Source organism: Podarcis cretensis, assembly GCF_951804945.1.
Source record: "Podarcis cretensis genome assembly, chromosome: 11".
Classification (NCBI taxonomy): domain Eukaryota; kingdom Metazoa; phylum Chordata; class Lepidosauria; order Squamata; family Lacertidae; genus Podarcis; species Podarcis cretensis.
Genome location: NC_137180.1, coordinates 53,686,588 through 53,710,447, shown reverse-complemented (window position 1 = coordinate 53,710,447; position 23,860 = coordinate 53,686,588). Strand labels below are relative to the sequence as shown.

The 23,860-nt window shown below is 43.3% G+C and overlaps 1 protein-coding gene across 3 annotated transcripts in view; it reads left to right on the top strand.

The window, feature by feature from the left end:
• Positions 1-22,629, top strand: part of DCC (DCC netrin 1 receptor) — a gene marked incomplete at its 5' end in the record, with an annotated part of 954,207 nt that extends 931,578 nt beyond the window's left edge. For all 3 annotated transcript variants that reach the window (XM_079994683.1, XM_079994682.1, XM_079994684.1), the window contains 3 exons: positions 2,918-3,130; positions 18,434-18,576; positions 22,290-22,629. In XM_079994683.1, the coding sequence (XP_079850809.1) occupies positions 2,918-3,130; positions 18,434-18,576; positions 22,290-22,379 (446 nt within the window). In that variant the 3' untranslated portion in view covers positions 22,380-22,629. The remainder of the gene's footprint in view (positions 1-2,917; positions 3,131-18,433; positions 18,577-22,289) is intronic.
• Between the last annotated feature and the right edge of the window lie 1,231 nt (positions 22,630-23,860).

The following is a 23,860-nucleotide window of genomic DNA, read 5'->3' as shown; positions in this document are numbered from 1 at the left end:
TCCCTGGCTGGGGAGGGCGGGGTATAAATAACAAATTTATTATTATTATTATTAACTGTTCCTCATAAGGCTTGGTTTCCAGACCCTTGATCATCTTGGTCACCGTCTTCTGCACACATTACATGAGTCCTGAATGCTTGTGACAGCCCTGGATCATATCAGTGTTCAGTGTATCCCAATACTCTCTTGCTGACTAGAAGCAACATTCCAGGCTGTCAAGCAAGGATCTTCATGGTCCTAATTACCAGGACTCCTTTAATTGAGAAAAGGGGAACCAAACTTCTCATGCATGCATGTACAGCACACACTCTTATCTCCAAGCACCATGGTCTCTCAGCTGCTAAGGTTTGGGGGGGGGGGTAAGAAGAAAATGGCTTTGTTCTTGGATTCAAAGTGAAGTTCCACTAAAAGCTGGGGCAAAATTCACATTTGAATAAGGGGTTTGCATTGGGAGAGGATATAGTCCCTACCCAGCTGAGACTGATCCTGTGCAGCCCTAATGGCATCGCCAATAGCATCACATGTGAAATAGTCACCCCATTGACTTTGTGTCCAGGATAGAGGGGTGAGTTGGGTTCATATCTCTATTTTGGTATCCATGCTACTATCAAGGGCTGAAAGCACACAGGCTGTTTTTCTTTTCTTTTCTTTTCTTTTCTTTTCTTTTCTTTTCTTTTCCCTCATCTATAAGCAATACTCCAGACAATGGGAGAGCCCAATTTAAATGCGAAGGTTTGAAGTGGCATATTCAAATCAGAGAAAAATTGACTCTCAATACAGGATAATAAAGCATAAAGCAACAGCTCTGGCAATATTGCAGCTGTCTCAAGGAAGGATATGGCATTTGGTTTAAATAGAAATTAATTAAGCAACCTCTTTGTCTACAGTCTTTGTCAGAAGGTGTAGATATCATAATGCCATAGGCTTCTACACAAAGGATCCTGTATGCAGCAATTTGTGTCACTGTCTTCCTTACTCGGCTGCTTTACTTAAGTCTTTTGTTGATTTTTCCAAATCCTGAAATCACAGTAAAAAAGTTAAGAAGTACAGTCCCCAGGTGTGTGTGTCCCCCTCCCTTGAAAATTCATGCATAGACAGCCAATTACTGGGCTCTGTGCAAATTCAGCAGTGCACTGTAACAGGAGTAAGTAGATAGATACAGGTTGATGCTAGCAATGGGAATACAGTCATACCTCAGGTTACAGACGCTTCAGGTTATGTTTTTTTCGGGTTACGGACCCACCGGAATGGGTTACTTCTGGGTTTCGGGGGTCACGCATGAGCAGAAGCTCTAAATCGTGTGTTGCGCATATGCAGAAGCACCAAATTGCATCCGTGCATGCACAGACAAGTCACTGTGGGTTGCGAACACTGCGCGTTGTGAACGTGCATCCCGCACAGATCACGTTCACAACCCAAGAGTCCACTGTATTGCTCTGAGTTCAATTCAGAAACAGATCACCAATTGTATTTTTAGAAAACTTTCAGACCTGCCCCCCCAAAGCTCACAACTTAATGTTAGATGCACTATATTTGATTTGCTGAAAATGTCAACTCTTCCTCCTTCCCAAAGGCTCAAGAGCATCACTGGGCTTAACTACTTTCCTCTACTTGAGCATTAATTGGTGTCTGGCACTAAATTAGAACCAAGTGCATAAGATATACCTATGCATGTGCAGAATCTCATTTTCTGTATTTGTACTTATAAGCTGTTGATTTGTATTGTACCTGAACAATATGAGCTAGGCAAATAGATATTCTTAAAGAGGTAGCCACAGTATGAAATGACTTCATTAGTTGGCTCTGTTCTCAGAAGCTTTCATTAAGTTCTATGATCCTGCTTATTTATTAAGATCGAGGGCGGGGGGAGAACTTTATCTCCCTTTCTTATAATAATAGGATTTATGGACATTCCATGAAGCTGAATGTTGGAAGATTTAAGACCGACAAAATGAAGTACTTCTCACAGTGCTTTGTTAAACTATGGAGTCTGATCCCACTAGATGTGGTGATGGCCACCAAACTAGACAGCTTTAAAAAAATGCTTAAACAAATTCATGGAGGATAAAGCTACCAGTGGTTACTAGCCATAATGGCTATGTTCCACATCTGTTGTCTCAGGAAGTATTTCTTGCAATTGCTGATGGGGGGGGCACACTTGCACTCAAGTCCAGAGGCATCTTGTTGGCCACTGTGAGAACAGGATTCCGTACCAGATGGGTCTTTGATTTGAAGATCCAGCAGGGATCTTCTTATGTTCTTCTCAACTCCACAGACCCTCCTTGAATGCCTACAAGCATGGCCAATTAGGGTTGGCAGGCAAAGGGGATAGGATCTTCTTTGTGGCGGCCCGATGGTTAGAGAACTCCATTCCTATGGAACCATGGAAGGCCCCTTACATGTACTTTAAAGACTCATTTGTTCCAGGCTGAAATCTGTTGATGTGGTGGTGGGACCTGCCTTTCACCAAAGGCCAGATAATAGGTTTCGCCTCCACCGCAGTCATATTTCCAAATACAGCCTTTTTCTTGCTTGTGGTTAAGGTACCATATGCCACTCACTTTATGGTCTTCCTAATAGTCTTCCTATTAAGTGCTAAGGTGGCTAAGGACTGTTTCTGCAACGTGGAAGAAAACCTTCTCCAATCTCTACTGGTATGGCAGGGAGTGCAAGGTGTATCTGCAAGCTCAGAGATCTATCCAACTGATACACATCCCCACCCATGATGTTGCCAAGGCTTTCGCTCCTAAGAAAGAATGCCCAGCTCCTTATAAATATAGGAACAGGAACAGACCCAGTAAAGAGTTGCGGTGGTGGTGCTGGATTAACAATATTTATACTTATTACTTATAAATGACCTTATGGTTCAGGTTGGTGTTCAAGTTGGTTACATCTTTTTCCATCTTCCCTCTTGCAGCAGTGACTGAAGGACCAGCCCCACAGCAGGCATCCATGTTACCGCAGACGCAGCCTGAACACTCCAGCAGCGAAGATGCCCCAAGCAGGACAATTCCCACAGCATGTGTCCGGCCTACACATCCACTGCGCAGCTTCGCCAACCCCTTGCTACCTCCGCCAATGAGTGCAATAGAACCGAAAGTCCCTTATACACCCCTTTTATCTCAAACAGGTAAGTGATCTCTGGAAAAAAATAGAGTGCCCACTACAGAACAAAGGCCCTTCACCCCATGGTAGAACCTCTGATTTGCTTGCAGAAGGTCCTAGTTTCAAACTCCAGATAGGACCAAAGTTGGTGGTGGGCACTCTGGGCCACTGAGGCTTCTAGTGACCTGGACCTATAGCTGCAGTGGAAATATGCATGTCTTATTTCGCCCTGTGGTTGTGCAGTACAGAGATGGAGCTAAGTGTGGAGGCTTACAGCACAAAACAAAAATATGTCTCTGATTTACACGCTATAGGTTTTAGCATGTAAATATTACATCACACACAGTATCGTGTCTTCTTTCTAATGAGTGTTATTGGCAAACTGGCCGAATTCCCACTCCCTGGACTAACATGTGGATCAGAATGCAGTTATCGTTCAGAATGCACACTTGTCCAGATTTTGCAGTGCAGTTCTTCATTCAGTATTAGGAGGAAAACGCATGCAGAAAAATGTGCATTTAAAAGGAAATGTTTACAGAAACACCCATTTTGCCTTGATAAATTAATATAATAATAATATGGACAAATGATTGAAAACATGCAACATCAACATGGACAAGAAATACATTGACCTAGGCATTAGGATACAGTGAGGGGAGGAAGTATTTGATCCCCTGCTAAATTTGCCCATTTGCCCTCTGACAAAGAAATGACCAGTCCATTATTTTAATGGTAGGTTTGTTGTAGCTGTGAGAGACAAAATAACAACAGGAAAAAACCCCAGAAACCCAGAAGACAAAAGTCAGAGATTGATGTGCATTATAATGAGTGAAATAAGTATTTGATCCCTTTGCAAAAAGATGACTTAGTACTTGGTAGCAAAAACCTTGTTGGCAATTACAAAGGTCAGACGTTTCTTGTAGCTGGCCACCAGGTTTGCACACATCTCAGGAGGTATTTTGTCCCACTCTTTGCAGATCCTCTCCAAGTCAGTAAGATTTTGAGACTGATTTCGAGGCAAATTTAGCAGGGGATCAAATACTTTCCCCCCTCACTGTAGATGCCCTAAATGCCCATGCTCATGGCAGCTTTTGATAGTTCTGTCTGCCAAGACCATGTCTGCTGTAATCTGTTTCTCTTGCCACTGGCTAGTAGATCTGTGGAGTGATCAATTGTTAGCCAAACCAAACAGGAGGACTCAAAATGGCAAGCTACAAGTGGATCTTGTGAAATTCTGAGGTGAATATCTCAAAGAAATGAAAGGTGCCATCACACAATGTTTTCTTGCAGTTTATGTACTGCACAATGGAGATCGTTTGAAGTGTCCAGAATCGGATTACTCCCAACTGCTCAGTCTTCCAGGTTTTCTTAATCCTTGACAGATAAGAATTACACAACAGTTGAAACCCACACCATGTTTCCCCCCCCCCACTTCAAACACCTGCTGCCCATCAATAAATAATCCACTTCTGACAACAGACAGAAGGTCTGAAAATCCTGCACATCAAGGGGACCGCCAATGTTGTCTTTTCCCTAACTAATGCCGGCAATAAATCTTGGAATCCAGTGGATGAGATGTATTCAGCCCTGCTCGCCCTACTTCTTTGGGGTATTTATTTATTTATATACAGTGGTACCTCAGGTTAAGTACTTAATTCATTCCGGAGGTCCGTACTTAACCTGAAACTGTTCTTAACCTGAAGCACCACTTTAGCTAATGGGGTCTCCTGCTGCCACCACGCCGGCATCAGGAGCCTGATTTCTGTTCTTATCCTGAAGCAAAGTTCTTAACCTGAAGCACTATTTCTGGCTTAGTGGAGTGTGTAACCTGAAGGGTATGTAACCTGAAGCGTATGTAACCAGAGGTACCACTGTACCTCTTTTTAGGTGGACCTCACAAAGGAGCTTAAATAAGATTATTACAACAATAAGCATCATTTTAAAAAAATAATGTTGCCACAAAAGCAAAAGACAAGTGTTTGTTTAAAACAAGGATGGGGATCCTTTCACTCTCCTGGTGTTGTTGTACAACAACTCTCACCATCCCTTACCACTGAGTATGCCGACTGGTGCTGATGGGAGTATAGAAACAAATGTAGATTACCTTTGTACAATAGGCTAGTTTCCATACACACTCATGCAACCCCCTCGATCCTCCATCGCAACAAGCATGAGGCATTATGGGAGTTTAAGGACCCATTCCAGAGATCATTTACCTGGAGAGAGCCAGAGACTGAACCTGGTAGACCTGACGCATACAAACCATAGCATTAATCAAGATGATAGCATCAGATATTAGCTCCGTAGTCGTACTGCCAAGTGGCGCATATAGCTCTGATTTATGGCAGCACAGGTGTTTGGCACCTGGATATTTTGTAGATGCCAAAATATGCATAAACAACATTGTAAAAGGGCGACCATTTTGAGGCATCGAGGCTATGGAAGGAGCGGAAAATGTCACATCTGTTAAGGTCTCTCTTGTTTGTGCACTGATATGAAATGCTGCCGAACTATTAAAGCAAGCTTCAGCTAATATGCTCAAGGAGGCCTTCCGGTAATAATAAGCTAGCCAGTATTTGCACCTGGCAGACATATATCGTCAAACTAATGAGCTAATGAAATGTTTAATAACCCTATGGAGGAAATAAAATTTTCCTACAGTCAATTCCTGCTGTGGTTCTGCACAGCAGCAGCTGATCAGCATCACCCTCTCTTTGCTTTCCAACCTGTGCAGGGCTCCTCCCCCCTTTTATTTTTCTTTCATGTTTCTAGATTTTGCTGGCACTTTGAGATGCCCTACTGGATTGGCATGCGTTAGGACCCAAGTGCCATTTGTTTGATTAATTTTATAATTAGCCTAATTCAGTTTACTTACAGTTCCAACCTCCCGTGCGCCAGGCTTTGTTTCGCTGCGTTTTGTTTTGCTGTCATTCTCTTGAATCGGTTTTTGCATTCAAAGAAAAGAAGCCTTCTTGGACATTTTAATCGACTGCAGGGAGTGAGCACAGCTAGCTGCAGAGACCCAGGAACTGGGCTAGCCCACCACGGCTTGTTGAGTGAGCCACTTGGATGGTGGAAAACAACACATACACACCAAAGTGACCATGCCGTTTGGCCAAAGTTTTGCAAGGCTCTGGTGGCATCTCATGAGACTTTTTGTCACATTTTGCGAGGAAAGTGAGACTGTAACGCAAGCATGAGGAACCTTTTCCAACCAGAGGGCCATGTTGCCTCCTGGGAAATCTTCTGAGGGCCCCATCCCTGGTGGGGCCAGAGGAAAAAAAAACTGTACAGAACAACAAAACCAGGACAGGAGCTGTGTAAGAGCCAGGGGCTACCAGTAAGGGCCACCCAGTCATGAGGCAGGTTGAGGCAGCTGCCTCAAGTGGCAGTATGCATGGTATCTCTGTTCTGTCTCCATGGCCAGAGGCAATAATACTTCTGAAAAGCAGCTGCTGGGAACCACTGGAGGGGAGGGTGCTCTTTTGCCTGGGGCTTCCTCCCAGTTTCCCATGGGCATCTGGTTGGCAACTGTCAAAACACATTGATGGACCTGCCTGATCCAGCAGCCTCTGGTGGAGGGAGCAATTTGGTGTCTCCATGGACTCCTTCTCTCTTGCCTTAGTGTTGGCCTCACAGGGGTGGCAGCATTCCTGCTGCACATGCAAGGCTTCTACAGGCTTCTGCAGGTCAGTCCCCTTCCACCCCGCCTTAATCTGGGAAAGGATCAAAGAGGGAGGTCCTTCCATAGAGTGTGATGTATTTAGGTTGAGGTGGCTGGGAGACCACCTGCCCCTCTGCTGACTTGCTGCAAGGCTTAAGAGTGCTGCCTGAAAGCCCTAAATGGCCTCGGTCCTGTATACCTGAAGGAGCGTCTCCACCCCCATCGATCAGCCCGGACACTGAGATCCAGCGCTGAGGGCCTTCTGGCGGTTCCCTCAGTGCGAGAAGTGAGGTTACAGGGAACCAGACAGAGGGCCTTCTCGGTAGTGGCACCCACCCTGTGGAACACCCTTCCTTCAGATGTGAAGGAAATAAGCAGCTATCCTATCTTTAAAAGGAAGGCAGCCCTGTTCAGGGAAGTTTTTTAAATATTTAATGCTGTACTGTTTTTAACACTTGATTGGGAGCCGCCCAGAGTGGCTGGGGAAACTCAGCCAGATGGGAGGGGTATAAATAATAAATAATTATTATTATTGAACTTAGGTAAAAATGCAGAACACTTCCAATGCTTTGCTCTAAGGTAGAATCCCAACACACACACACACACATACACACACACACACACACACACACACTTTGGGCGCTTTCTCAGAACAAGGCAAAGTGAGGTGATGAAGAGAGCTAGCTACCGATGCAATGGCAATAAAAATAAGAGTGTTTGGTAAGAAGGAAGGAAGGAAGGAAGGAAGGAAGGAAGGAAGGAAGGAAGGGTGATCAGTGATCAGTGGTAGCAGAGAGAGGATGAGCAGAAGGTAGCAGAGAATGAAATTCAGGAAGAGTTGGCATAGGAGTAAAGTTTCAGCACAGACTTCTGAGCTGACCCTACTACCTGTTGCTTATTCCTCACTCTTACGACATTGATTAAGAGGTTATCCCAACATTTGCTTCTTCTTTATTTATCCCTCTGTGTGTGATTTTTTTTTACTTTAAATTTTGAGCTTTAATTGCCACCTGTTGCTAGTCCCAAATCAAAGACAGAGGAGGGGAAACTTAATTGCCATTTTGGTTTCTCATTAGCAATGCCCAAACGGAGCCATCTGCCTTTGTGCAGAGAAGCAGCTCTTTAAGGCCCAGTGACATCAATTAATGAGTTACATGTGAATAACATGATTTCTCCCCCCCTTCCTTACCACCTCCCTGCCACAGCAGGCTCACAGGTGCAAATATTCCATGTGCCAGGCATATATTAGCAAACTTTATTCTGCTATATAGTTTGTGTGCCAGGCCTAAATGGATTTTGAATGACTGGCTTGTTCCAGGAGAGAGAGCAGAAGTCCTGTAATTTATTTGGCAATAATTTTAATTAGCATTGCTGTGCAAATGTGAAGAACAAACTGAAATGAAAGAAATTAGCATAAGCTTTGAAAGACTTGTGTCAGCTGTGCCTCCTATGCTGTTTATTTATTTACCTTTAAGTCCTGAATACATATGCAGTTACTAGCTGCTCAGCACACAGGTGCTGTCTCTATAAAGTCCCATTCTGCAACTGGTGCCACAGATTCCATAGTTTACCTGCAAGATCGCCTTACCCAGTGCATGCGCTCTAGACTACTTCGATCACTTACACTCTGGAACTCCCTGCCTATTGATGTGAGGCAGGTGCCTTCACTATCCTCTTTTTGGCACCTACTAAAACATTTTAGGGATGCGGGTGGTGCTGTGGGTTAAACCACAGGGCCTAGGACTTGCTAATCAGAAGGTCGGCGGTTCGAATCCCCACGACGGAATGAGCTCCCGTTGCTCGGTCCCTGCTCCTGCCAACCTAGCAGTTCAAAAGCACGTCAAAGTGCAAGTAGATAAATAGGTACCACTCTGGCGGGAAGGTAAACAGCGTTTCCGTGTGCTGCTCTGGTTTGCCAGAAGTGGCTTAGTCATGCTGACCACATGACCCGGAAGCTGTACGCCGGCTCCCTCAGCCAATAAAGTGAGATGAGCGCCGCAACCCCAGAGTCGGTCACTAATGGTCAGGGGTCCCTTTACCTTTACCTTTAAAAACATTTTAGTTTAGACATGCCTACTCAGTTGTGTAGAATGTGGATGTACCCTTTAATCTGTTTTTAGTTTATTGTTGATTTTATGTTTTGAAAGATTTTAAAAGCTGGGGTTTTTTTCTTTGTTTCTTTGTTTTTGGCAAAGTAACAATCATAAATAAATAAGAATAAAAATGTGCACCCCATCACCGAGACCATTCCATTGTAACTATCCAACCTCCAAAATTTCAAGAACTCTTGCGATGGTTTGACCCCTTTCCACTTTTAAGGACTTAAAAAAAATAATCTCAAACTGATGTGGAAGGTATGAAGCACTAAGCATAAGACTGAATAAAATGAGAAACTGAAAGAACCTGAAAATGGCAGATTTTCCCTTCCCTACTCTCACACCATATAGAGGAGCAAATGAGAGTATCAAAATGCCTTCAAGCAGTTGTGCCTAAAAACATTTTCTTCCCTTTACTCTTTCCCCTCTTGGATCATATTATTTTAAAACACACACCCGTTATCTTCTGTGGATGGCTATATCATCTGTTCTTTCTTTGAGATTCTGGGAAGTTCAGCAAAACTAGTTATTGAGGAACTCATTTATTACAGTGAAGATAGGGTGCTGATTGTTATCTTTTGAAGAATTTATTTAACTTTCTTTCTTAGCTTTCCCTTTTTCATTTCAGCTAAACTTGGATTATCAAAGAGATTCAGGCATGCAGAAAATATCTGGCTCTCTTTTTGTCTAATGCTTCCTAGTAGAAAGATATTTATAAGTGGCAAAGTTCAACGTGACACTCTAATTTGGGAGAGCTTTGCTTTGAATATTCTTCAGCATTTAGCAATGCAAGCCTCGCTCACCCTGTGCTTTAACATTTGATTAAAATTAATGTTTGGGTTTTTGAAAAGGGGGAAAAATCAGTTCTAAAGAAAAGAAAATCAAAATGCATTTTTAAACATTCTCTCTGTAGCCTGTTGTTGGTGTTGGATTACACTTCTTAAGTATAGCCAAATATATATCTTTAAAACCAGATGTTTAGAAATATTTCCACTGCAAACTAGAGCAGAATACGAATGGCCCACCCCATTTCATCACCCTATTTTGGGGAGGTGGCCATTTTTTTTGGGGGGGGGGAGCTGTGCTGAATTGTTAAAGGAGAAGTGGTAGCTGTGTCCAATTGGCCTGGAAGGGTGGAAAGCAGGGAGACCAACAGTTGATAGAGCCACAGTCAATAATGGGCAGAGTCAAGTAATTTTAGTTTTGCCCCCCATCTTCCTCTCTACTGAGTCTTACAAAGGCAACACTTGAAACTAAGGAGGAAGCTGACAGCCAGGGCTATCCCCTGGGCATGTTGTAAGTAAGCAGGCAGGCGAGTAAGGGTGGGAAGGGGGCAGTCCAAGGGTAGACTGAGGTTCATAGGGCAGTGTCCCATTGGCGAACTAATACCAGTGTACTGAAAGAAGCAAAGATCACCAGTGTTGAAGCAATGATTCTTTAACATGGTCATGTTGTGGGGATGCCTGATTATCATCTTCCAAAGCAACTACAGTGGTACCTCAGGTTACATATGCTTCAGGTTACATACGCTTCAGGTTACAGACTCCGCTAACCCAGAAATAGTGCTTCAGGTTAAGAACTTTGCTTTAGGATGAAAACAGAAATCGTGCTCCGGTGACGCGGCAGCATTAGTGGTGCTTCAGGTTAAGAACAGTTTCAGGTTAAGAACGGACCTCCAGAACGAATTAAGTACTTAACCCGAGGTACCACTGTACTCTATTCCGAACTTAAAAATGGAAAGTGTAATGCTGGTGGTCAACAAAAGAGGTTTAAAGACTGTCTCAAGGCAAATCTCAAAACATGTAGTATAAACACCGACAATTGAGAAACACTTGCCTGTGAGCGCTCCAATTGGAGAACAGACTTTACCAAAGGTGTCATGGGCTTTGAGGACACTCAAACTCAGGACACAAGGGAGAAACGTGCTAAGAGGAGGGCACGCTTGGCAAATCCACACCGTGATCAACTCCTGCCTGGAAACCGATGTCCCCACTGTGGAAGGATCAAGAATTGGCCTCCACAGTCACTTATGGACTCATTGTTAAAACCATGTTTATGGAAGACAATCTTACTTGGCTACGAGTGATCGTGAAAGAGGAAAGTCCTAATGGACCAGCATCTCTTTTAAGGGAGTACTTTCAAAACACTCATTATTTAGCTCTAGGTGTTCTACAAATCCAGATACACAAGAGGGGGACAGGAGCGAGGATGGCAATTCTGCCCAACACCACTGTGCCTGTCACCCTCCATGAGCTGAAGATCAAATATCCAAAAGAGGGAGCCTGCCATGGTCATAGAGACTCTCCACATGATGCAGACTCATGGAATTCAGTGTTCTACATTGCATGGGGTCCCTACTTTGAAAAGTCACCCTCCAACATGTGGGGTAGCAGGGGTGAAGTTAGTACTCTCCTCCCTGATCACACATATTAATGGTTTCTCAAGACTGGATACCCCTGCTCTCTTTTTCCACACATGCACACACTGCCCAAACACAATGGAGTAGAGAAAAGTCTTCAGGACATCAGCGTTATTTTTCTCTCAGAAGGTCCAAGCAGTGGCACTGCTTCTTGCATTGAGACCAAGCTACTTGTCTGTAGTGACACCAGCCCTCTGGCTCACGCTTCCTCATGCAGTTTGGGAGGCACCCACTGTGGCCAGATTTAAGCAGCTCCTGAAAACCTACTAGTTTCCATAGACTTTCCCTGCCTCTGGTCACACTGCTCAGTGTTTCTGTTTTAATGCTTTGCTTTGCTTAACTTTTTCTTTTTTAATGTATTTACTTTTTGCTTGTGATTTCACGGTTGATGTGAACTGCTTCAAGATTTTGTTATATTTACTGGTGTATCGGTTATTTTAAAGAAATCCAATAAATATTTGCCTCATCCCAGCACCTACTGGGAGGAGAACGGTGGTAGTTGAAACCAATTGACCTGCCAACTGACCAAGAAATTATCTCTCGCTGCGTAAGGAGAGAAACAGTAGCTACTTTCAAGGCTGCAGAGAAAGAAAGCCATAACAGATAAGCATCCCTGGGATTGTTCCCACTCTGCAAGAATTTCCTCTCATTTTTGGCATTTTGGCTCTGCTCAGTCCAGCTACAAATGCAGCTTTTTTATACCAATTTAACTGTGATAGCTTCCCCTTAGTGTAGTTGTGGTTTTGTGAGGGTGCAGAGAAGTCTCTTAGCCCTCTCCACCTCTCTTTACTCAAGGTCAACCACTCTTAGTATACATACTTGAGCTGGCCCCCAAATCCTTCCTTCTGCCTGCCAGTCCCCCAGGTCAATATTTCAAACCTCTATTCTTTTCTGTGCCTGAAGATGCTTTGATGTTTTGCCAAGCGCTCTGATATATTTTATTTCTCCACCACCAAAAACCTTCCCAATGTTTTTTTAAAAATAATTTTATTAGGTTTTACAGTTTTATATTTATCACAATAATATTATTCCCACAACTTCCTGCTCTGGCTTTTTACACATTAACTTCTCCTGCTTGTTATGTTATACCTTAACATTGCAACCTTTAAATTAAATGTTATTATAGTCTCCTCCTTTTTATACCATACTTATTTTCAAATTACCTCTTACGTACATTTTGATATTTTCCTGTTATTACATCTTGATCTCTCTATTTTGTTGATTGTAAGTGTTTAGTCAAACCCAACTAGTCAGTCTACTTCTATACAATATTTCTGTAGATGCAACATAAATGGTTCCCACTCTTTTTTAAAGTCTCTATTGTCCTTGTGTCTTGAGTTTTCCAGTTAGCTTCGCCATTTCAGCATACACCACCAGTTTTTCTTGCCCTTTTTCTTTAGTTGGTATTTTGTCGTCTTTCCATTTGGGGGCTAGTAATATCCTAGCCACTGTTGTAGCATACATGAATAGTCTTCTATGCTTTTTTGGCAAGTCTTGGCCTGTAATTCCTAGCAAAAAGTCATCTGGTCTTTTAACAAACCTTCCCAATTTTTGAAGCCCATTTTTACTTAGTACTACTCTGGAGCACAAAGCACAAAGACCCATGGTAACTTTCAGATCTAGGGGAGGTGCCACCATGGTTCTTGGTGGATTACACCCTTTTGGGAGGAAATCAACATAGGAATTGCTATATATGAAGTCCTATATAGACAGTAGGAAGCCTTCTCATCCCTTGTGTCCTATCATGATCTCTTCAGTCACCCAAGGGATAATTCAGTTTATGTCCCAACTTTTCTTCTGGCTTTTCTTCTGGCTTCCCCATAGCTGGAAAAGCCTCTCCCTTGAAGTCAGAGCCTGAGCATATTTTGAAAGCCCTGCAAGACCAGCAGTTTGAAGAAGGATTCAGGATTAAGAGATTTAGGTAGGGCTAGGGGAGAAATTGGACTCAGTTAGCATATGAAGGCCAATTTACCTAATTCACACACAGACAAAACAATGCAAACTGGAGCACATCCATCCTTTGAAATTCACATTTCTCTGATTTATGCGATGTAGCTCTCCAGCGAAGGAATGAGTGCAAAAATGCATATACCAGGGTGAAGTGGGCATAAAAATGCATATATTAATTTTGTTGTTGTTTAGTCGTTTAGTCGTGTCCGACTCTTCGTGACCCCATGGACCAGAGCACGCCAGGCACTTCTGTCTTCCACTGCCTCCCGCAGTTTGGTCAGACTCATGTTTGTAGCTTCGAAGACACTATCCAACCATCTTGTCCTCTGTCGTCCCCTTCTCCTTGTGCCCTCCATCTTTCCCAACATCAGGGTCTTTTCCAGGGAGTCTTCTCTTCTCATGAGGTGGCCAAAGTATTGGAGCCTCAGCTTCACGATCTGTCCTTCCAGTGAGCACTCAGGGCTGATTTCCTTAAGAATGGATCGGTTTGTTCTTCTTGCAGTCCATGGGACTCTCAAGAGTCTCCTCCAGCGCCATAATTCAAAAGCATCAATTCTTCGGCGATCTGCCTTCTTTATGGTCCAGCTCTCACTTCCATACATCACTACTGGGAAAACCATAGCTTTTACTATACGGACCTTTGTTGGCAAGATGATGTCTCTACTTTTTAAGATGCTGTCTAGGTTTGTCATTGCTTTCCTCCCAAGAAGCAGGCGTCTCTTAATTTCGTGGCTGCTGTCACCATCTGCAGTGATCATGGAGCCCAAGAAAGTAAAATCTCTCACTGCCTCCATTTCTTCTCCTTCTATTTGCCAGGAGGTGATGGGCCCAGTGGCCATGATCTTCGTTTTTTTGATGTTGAGCTTCAGACCATATTTTGCGCTCTCCTCTTTCACCCTCAATAAAAGGTTCTTTAATTCCTCCTCACTTTCTGCCATCAATGTTGTGTCATCTGCATATCTGAGGTTGTTGATATTTCTTCCGGCAATCTTAATTCCGGCTTCGGATTCATCCAGCCCAGCCTTTCGCATGATGAATTCTGCATATAAGTTAAATAAGCAGGGAGACAATATACAGCCTTGTCGTACTCCTTTCCCAATTTTGAACCAATCAGTTGTTCCATATCCAGTTCTAACTGTAGCTTCTTGTCCCACATAGAGATTTCTCAGGAGACAGATGAGGTGATCAGGCACTCCCATTTCTTTAAGAGCTTGCCATAGTTTGCTGTGGTCGACACAGTCAAAGGCTTTTGCATAGTCAATGAAGCAGAAGTAGATGTCTTTCTGGAACTCTCTAGCTTTCTCCATAATCCAGCGCATGTTTGCAATTTGGTCTCTGGTTCCTCTGCCTCTTCTAAATCCAGCTTGCACTTCTGGGAGTTCTCGGTCCACATACTGCTTGAGCCTTCCTTGTAGGATTTTAAGCATAACCTTGCTAGCATGTGAAATGAGTGCAATTGTGCGATAGTTGGAGCATTCTTTGGCACTGCCCTTCTTTGGGATTGGGATGTAGACTGATCTTCTACAATCCTCTGGCCACTGCTGAGTTTTCCAAACTTGCTGGCATATTGAGTGTAGCACCTTAACAGCATCATCTTTTAAAATTTTAAATAGTTCAGCTGGAATACCATCACTTCCACTGGCCTTGTTATTTGCAGTGCTTTCTAAGGCCCATTTGACTTCACTCTCCAGGATGTCTGGCTCAAGGTCAGCAACCCCACTACCTGGGGTGTACGAGACATCCATATCTTTCTGGTATAATTCCTCTGTGTATTCTTGCCACCTCTTCTTGATGTCTTCTGCTTCTGTTAGGTCCTTACCACTTTTGTCCTTTATTATGGTAATCTTTGAACAAAATGTTCCTTTCATATCTCCAATTTTCTTGAACAGATCTCTGGTTCTTCCCATTCTGTTGTTTTCCTCTATTTCTTTGCATTGCTCATTTAAGAAGGCCTTCTTATCTCTCCTTGCTATTTTTTGGAAATCTGCATTCAATTTCCTGTATCTTTCTCTATCTCCCTCGCATTTTGCTTGCCTTCTCTCCCCCGCTATTTGTAAGGCCTCGTTGGACAGCCACTTTGCTTTCTTGCATCTCCTTTTTTTTTAAAAAAAATAATTTTTATTAACTGGCCAATCACATCAAATTAAATCACATCATATAAATTCCGAATTACAAAGCCAAATTTTTAAATTTTGTTGGGGGAACCCATACTTCAAGATCCAAAGGGGAATTCAGATCATCTTCTTATTACTGCGTTAATGTCCAAATCACTCCCAGTCAGTCCAAACAAAGTTCATAATTCTATCCAGTCTTATCTTGGTGTTGCCACATCATATCTTGTTCGTATAATTTCTCTTTTTCCTTTACGATCTCTTCTGTAAGTCTCCTTAAGCCGATAGCAAGTGTAATAATCCTGTGTGGATTTCCCGTTCCTCCACTAAGTCCAGATGGTTTCCATATATCTGCTTCGTAGATAACATCACTTTATCCATCGTAAATTTTGGCATTTGTCGCTCTTAAGTCCCACCGAGGAGTTGATTCACGATATGTAAACAACTCTATTTCTCTCTTTCTCCTCCCAGACCCAAGAGCTCCCACAATGCCTCACAAAATGGCGAATGGCATTTTTTCCTGACTGTGTCACTCCAAAACTCTTAGCTTTCCAGCTTCATCTTGAAACATTGCTTTGGATCGAAAGTTTATCTCCACACAGCCTTAAATCCACAGCTTAAGTCCTTAATTTCTGACTCATTAGGGGAGGGGGATTCTTGTTAAATCACATAAAAAGGTAGAGGCAAGTTTTTCCCCCCCTCCCCCCTCAGTCATTACCGTATCTTGACGTTCTTCTCGTATTTTATTGTTGTCTTGTTATCAGAGATCTCTTCTGTCAGCAGTATTTACTCCCCTTTTTCCTTGATGTATGTGCAATTAATCATGTCCAAATTATTTCTTTTAAATATCATTGCAACCAGCGGCACGAATCGGGGACGGCGTCAAGGAGTGCCGAAAATCCCACAGGAGGGCTTTGTGCCTAGTGCCCCCACCCCCACAAATTTGGGGGTGGTATAGGACACAGCAGGCAAGGGCCGTCCCCCCCATAATCCTGGGGGGGTTAAGGAGGCTAATTACCCCCATCATAGCCTCCAAATTACCTCGTGTGGGTCGGAGAGATGTTATTGTCAGCCATCTTCTGATGCGCCACCTAGTGGCCCCATTTTGCGTTTCCTTTTCATTGGGATGGTTTTCGTTGCTGCCTCCTGTATAATGTTGCGAGCCTCCATCCATAGTTCTTCAGGCACTCTGTCCAGCAAATCTAAATCCTTAAACCTGTTCCTCACTTCCACTGTGTATTCATAAGGGATTTGATTTAGATTGTATCTTACCGGCCCAGTGGTTTTTCCTACTTTCTTCAGTTTAAGCTTGAATTTTGCTATAAGAAGCTGATGATCTGAGCCACAGTCAGCTCCAGGTCTTGTTTTTGCTGACTGTATCGAGCTTCTCCATCTTTGGCTGCAGAGAATATAATCAATCTGATTTCGATGCTGCCCATCTGGTGATGTCCACGTGTAGAGTCGTCTCTTGTGTTGTTGGAAAAGTGTGTTTGTGATGACCAGCTTGTTCTCTTGACAGAACTCTATTAGCCTTTGCCCTGCTTCATTTTGCTCTCCAAGGCCAAACTTGCCAGTTGTTCCTTTTATCTCTTGGTTCCCTACTTTAGCATTCCAATCTCCTATAATGAGAACATCCTTCTTTGGTGTCACTTCTATAAGGTGTTGTAAGTCTTCATAGAATTGGTCAATTTCAGTTTCTTCCGCACCAGTAGTTGGTGCATAAACTTGGATTACTGTTATGTTAAAAGGTCTGCCTTGGATTCGTATCGAGATCATTCTATCATTTTTGAGATTGCATCCCAGTACTGCTTTCGCAACTCTTTTGTTGACTATGAGGGCCACTCCATTTCTTTTGCGGGTTTCTTGCCCACAGTAGTAGATATGATGGTCATCCGAACTGAATTCGCCCATTCCCGTCCATTTTAGCTCACTGATGCCCAGGATGTCAATATTTATTCTTGCCATCTCATTTTTGACCACATCCAACTTACCCAGGTTCATGGTTCTTACATTCCAGGTTCCTATGCAATATTTTTCTTTACAGCATTGGACTTTCCTTTCGCTTCGCTTCCAGGCATATCCACAACTGAACGTCCTTTCGGCTTTAGCCCAGCCGCTTCATCAGCTCTGGATCTACTTGTACTTGTCCTCCGCTCTTCCCCAGTAGCATGTTGGATGCCTTCCGACCTGAGGGGCTCATCTTCCAGCGTCATAACTTTTATATGCCTGTTGTCTTTGTCCATGGAGTTTTCTTGGCAGGGATACTGGAGTGGCTTGCCGGTTCCTCCTCCAGGTGGATCACGTTTGGTCAAAACTCTCCATTATGACATGTTCATCTTGGGTGCCCTGCTCGGCATAGTTCATAGCTTCTCTGAGTTCTTCAAGCCCCTTCGCCACGGCAAGGCAGTGATCCATGAAGGGGATATATTAATTAAACTAATATAATTCTATGCATCAAATGTGGATATTAAGCAAAACTACATACAAAATTGCAGCTGTATGGAGAAATTCACACTAAAATGCTGCTGAATTTTCATGAGGACTTTTTTTAAAAATTGCAAACCGATGTGGAAATGTGAACTGAACTTAAGATCAGAAAAATGAGAAACCAAGAGAGACCAAATCTGAGATTCATCCATCCCTTGACTGGGGGGATTTAATATTTTGCACTCGTTGATTGCAGTGGGAAAGGCTTGAGCATGTAGTTGGGTAGCCCATCGAAATCCATGAAAAATTTAAAAGTGTTTATTACCTAGATATCACCTGTAATTGACTTGGAAATGGTTGTGATTAATTTCTGTGGAACTTACTTCCAGGTAAGTATGCTTAAGACTGTAGCATTAATCTAACTGGGTTTTATTTTAAGATTCCTACTTGGATCTTGGGCTGTTTAGATTCAATATGCTGTTGTGGTTTCATTCTTTTAAAAAATGTGTACTACACATTTTAGGTGATAACAGATTATAAATGTAAGGAATGGCCTGGGCAAAATACGGCTGATTTCATGTGTATTCTCATGTTGCTTCTGCTTTCTTCAGGGCTTGATTCATGTGCTAATATAGTCCTAACTTCTCCATTTATATTGCAGCACCCAACCTTCCCAAGGCTCAGGTTAAGACAGCATCGCTTGGACTAGCTGGCAAAGCAAGATCCCCTCTGCTTCCTGTTTCAGTGCCAACAGCCCCAGAAGCCTCAGAAGAGGGTCACAAACAAACAGAGGATGCTGCAAATGTAAGCGCAAGTCCATGGCTCTCTTGTAGTCTGGAAGCACTAGCTGAAATGTTTTGTAGATCCAGTCCCATACCAATTGGATTGATGGGACTGCCAAAGGCAGGTGTTACTGGAAAAGCAAGGCTGGCACTGAAAATAACTGTCCCATTTCCTCCTCCTCTTCCTCTTCCTTCTCTACCGTATAGCAATTTGCACTTCCCTTGCTTAGAATACAAGGGATAATACTCATTTCTCCCACATTTCATCCCCATTTTTTTTCTCCCAAAGCTTACCCTCAGCCAATTCAGGTTCAATATTAATATATTACAGAGTCTGTGTCAAGTTCAAATGCACTCTCAAGTTCAGGTCTGTCGTTCAAATTCAAATTCATTTTTTTTTTAATTTTTTAAAAAAAGATCTGTAAAGTATCCAGAACGGTATTCAAAGAGCTTTGTAAAATACTTTGTCCTTCTCAGCCATTAGCTGTTTTAACTTCCAAGGCTAGTCTGCAACTTTTTCACTTGTAAAGTTTTTCACACAGTTTAAATACCCAGGGACAGGAGTGGACTTCCTTTTTATCCTCCCTTTTTGCCAAATTAATAATTAATAGTTAATTTCCTTCTCACCTTGCAAATCAGTTTGAAGTTAGTTGGAATGGTAGGCGCTGCTGGCTGGTTCAGAGGCTTCGCTCTGCAGAGTGCCTAATTCGCTGGCTTTTCCTCAGCTCCCCCCCCCCTCCACTCTCCACACCTTTCGGAGCGGAGGCAGAGACCCCTCAGCACCTCAAATTTTCATTTGAGGCTTTTGGGGGCTACGCCTTGCCTTGGCTCTTCCCCCGTGGACCTCTGCAGTGTCGGACCTGACGGAGCTGTCAAACCCGCAGTCTATCCGCCATTCACACCGACCCCAGAAGCTCAGATTTGTTGAGAAAGCTTATCAACCCCCGAGGAAGTTCAAAATCTTTCTGAGATGAATCAGGGAAAGACAATAGCATATCAACAAACATGGGGAGTAGATCACGGGAACCACAGTTTTCCACAAGGATACTATGTACCTTCACATCTTTGTTGGCCAACTTGTGTGGGAAGACAGTGGGAAGTCTTCTCACAATGCAAGTTTCAGCTTCACAGAAGAGGATTCTCTTGTCACAATGGCAGGGCAGGAAAGAGTTAAACTTCTCCTCCCCAACCACCATGGTTCCAATTCCATTCAGGTTTCCCTGAGACTTCTACAAAAAGATGTGCACTTTGATTGCAATACTGCAAGTAATGCCGAGTCTAGTTTGGCTCTGGTTGGATGGAAACCATTCCCTCCATGTAAAAAACTAGATCACAAAGAGCTGTTGGGGCAGAACTTTGGAGTGGGTGACCATGGCCCCAGTCAGGTGAAACAGCAGGAGAGCCCCAAACACAGCAGGGCTGGCTCACATTTTGAAATAAGTAACGCCTGTTGCCATCTAAAGAATTGGCTCTCTGTAAGCCCATTAAGTCCAGTCAAAAATTACCTGACTGCGTCACACACCAGGGAGAAAGCTCTTAGCTTAGCTGACCTGCTAGTTTTCTGTGTGCAATGATTTTATCATTATTATTTTGAATGGAAGAGCATAGACTCCTGTACTCTCCCCATTTGCAATCTAGAACAGACTCGGTCCAGATGGGGGCTGCATCATTCTAAATGCACTTGCCATATAGATGGCTCCGACTATACCCTACATTCTTGGCAGCTACCAGCTTCCACAAAATGGGGGACCCTGATAGAGTAATCTATATAGTTTCAACCTTTGCCCCTGAATGTAAAGCTCTGCCACATGGAAGTGTGTTCAGCCACTTCCACAAGCAGAAAATAATAATAATAATAATAATAATAATAATAATAATAATAACAACAACAACAACAACAACAACAACAACAACAACAATATTCATACTCCGCACATCTGACTGGGTTGCCCCAGTCACTCTGGGTGGCTCCCAAAGGCATATTAAAAATACAATAAAACATCAAACATTAAAAACATCCCTAAACAGGGCTGCCTTCAGATGTCTTCTAAAAGTCAAATAGTTGTTTATTTCCTTGACATCTGGTGGGAGGGCGTTCCACAGGGTGGGCGCCACTACCAAGAAGGTCCTCTGCCTGAAATTAATGGACTATGCAGAATTAGATAAAATGACAGGAAGGATTTGAAACCTGCAGGGTCAGAGATTCTCAGAGGACTGGAGTAAATATGTGAATTATTTGCAAAGCAAGTGGAATCAACAGATTATGCTGGTAGGACTGCAAGAAGTTTTGTAAGGAGGACTATGTGAAATATTTCAGAGAAAAGCATGAAGAGAATTATTAGTGAAGGACTATTAAAAGTAATATTGAAACTAATGAAATGCAGATTAAGTGATAAAGACTGAAAAATCTTCAGATGTAGTTGATGGAAGGCCAAAACATTGTATAAGATAAGAAAATAGGTTGTATGTTTTTTTGAAAATTTTATGTAAATATATATATATATATAGAGAGAGAGAGAGAGGAGGTCCTCTGCCTGGTTCCATGTAATTTCACTTCTCACAGTAGGGGAACCGCTGGAAGACCCTCGGAGCTGGACCTCAGGGCTGAACAATGGGGGTGGAGACACTCCTTCAGCTATATAGGGCCACTGTCATTTAGGGCTTTAAAGATCAGCACCAACAATTTGAATTGTGCGCGGGAACATACTGGGAGCCAGTGTAGAAGGATTTTAAATCTGCCCCCCTTATTATCCTCACACCCTAAAAGGAAGAATCTTTCCAGTGATTCTTTCTTTCTTTCTGGTGTTTTGCGGTTCTATTTCCCTGTCTGGATCCTGTCCAGGGCTTTTGCTCCACTAGTGCAATTCAAGCACCATGATTTAGAGGCCATCCCCTGCAAGTAGCAGCAGCAACTGAAACAAATGGTAATTGAAGTGAGCGGAAACACAATAGGCAGCCTAACTGGTGGGCAAAAGCCATCGCTGCACAATGCCATCCCAGGGCAGCTCTTGGATTATTGCACAGCTTTTTTTTTTGCCTCTGAATGGTTTCCAAGCCTTGACGGCCGCTCTGTGTACAGGAGATAAGGCAGCCTGGCGCTATGCAATTGGGAAGGGAGTGAAGAAATGAAAACGACCACTTTGGTTGAAATGACTGGTATAAGGAGCTGTCGAGTGTGGAACGTTTCAGCTCTAAATATCTTATTTTTCGTAATGGCTGGACAAATTATTTCCCAAGGGAAGTCTCTGCAGAAGTGGGAGCACTTAGAGGAGATAATGGAAGAGGAGCCTATAGGGAGCAAAGTTCAGGCTCTCAGTCCCACTCAACCTCTATGGGCATGCTAAAGACAATGAGCTTTTAAGTTTCCTCCCAACTTACTTTCAAATAATGTCATTCCCTTTCAAACACATATAAATAAAGATGTCTTTTATAGGACATTCCCTTCAACCTCTTCCATTTTACATGTGTGATGTACTGATACTGAATCAGGATAGTCATGCTGAAAATATCCGCCGAAAGACTGCTTTTAAAACTGGCAAGACCGGAGAAGGTCAGGGTTGGATCCAGGGTAGGGATGGATGGATCTGTCCCTTTCTATTTTTTCCCAATCTTAAATGCAGTTTTCCATGTTTCTGCAGTGACTGGTCGTAATTGTTATCCATGCTGATTATCTTGGATAGATTCGGACACAAGCTTAAAGAAACAGCATTAACTAGCTGCTTTCTTTCTCCGCAGGTATATGAACAGGATGATCTTAGTGAACAGATGGCTAGTTTGGAGGGGCTAATGAAGCAGCTTAATGCCATCACAGGCTCGGCCTTCTGAAAGCTTTGGATGAACAGAAGAATGGAGTAACCCGGGAACATTGCAGCATACCAGCGTTTCACACACACAACACCACCAAACACCCGCGTCTGCCATAAAGCCAACCGATGCGCCATCAAACCCCGTTCTATGGAGAGATCTCACAGTCTTGAAATGCCATCATGCATTCCTATTGGTCAAGCAACAGTCTGAAGCAGTGATGAAAGAGCAGCCCTGAGAAGCAAGAAACAAGATGTCTCCATGACCCACCCCCAGTGCCTCCTGCTGGCCTATTTTGTTCTGCTGATCTTCGCAGTGTGTGCAGGGTGGGATCTTACTTAAGGTCTGCTTCACACATTATCATGTGGCTGGTAACCTGACCTAGGCTGGCCTCTCTCCACATGAGGGAGGCCACCAATTTTGTCCCCAGTGAAATTCAAAATGATTTGGGTGGTTCTTCCTCAGGTGAAACTCCTGAGATCTTTTGAGGGACGTCAAAGACACTCCTGGCATTTCTTAGTGGGTGGTAGACTGAGTGCCCATCCACAGATTGTCAGAAGTGATTCTGCTGCCAAAATTTATAATTTGAAAACTTGTAAAGACACTTTACAAATCATTCCCGTTCCCACTGAAGCCCATTCCAAGCCAAGCCTGCGGTTCCACCGAGCATGTAATGGACTCATCCTGCTGTCAACATTCCCTGCTGCTAGCAAGCCATCACTTCCTCCAGCCCTTCTCCTTTCCCAAAACTGTTTGTTGCCAGAGAGCCTGTGCAAACAAGTTTCTAATATCTCTCACTTTCCCAGCATTAACCAATTCTCCACATGAGCATCCAGGTTGGAGTGCCTAGGTCTTAAAGAAGGACCTTTACGACTGTTTACGCTCCCTACCAGCCCTTCTCACCGCTGGCCCCCTTATGGGAAGGGTAGTAGAGAACACAGACAGGAAGCTCCCCAGGTGCTCATTACCAATTCTACAAACATTTGCAAAAATAAACACCCTTCGTTTTCGCTAAGTCCAAGTGAGGAACCTGTTGAACTACATGTGTTGCTGAACTAAAACTCCCATCAGCCCTGACCATTGGCCATGCTAGTTGGGGCTAATAAGAGCTGGAGTCTAGCAAGATATGGAGAACTTACATGCTTCCCCATCCCTACTCTGAGGACTCTGAGTAAGCGAGAAATAAATAATGAGATGAGCTGGAGGGGAGCTTATCCATTGCTCTGTCCCTGGATTGTTCATAATATGAAATGAGAAGCCAAACTAGATTTTTCTCCTCAGGCAGAAGCACTGTAGGAATTTCTAAGGAAGCCAAAAGAGTTTTTGATACCGCTAGCAAAATTTACCCATGTTTCGCATACCCATCGCTCATGTGGCTTGGCGTTTTGGGAAGGGAGCCTTCTTGTGCTTTGTGCTAGTTTTATTCATAATGATTTAATTCCACTGTTGTTGAAATTGGCGTGTTCAACTGTGAGGAAGCACCCATGTGCTTCAGGTTCCCC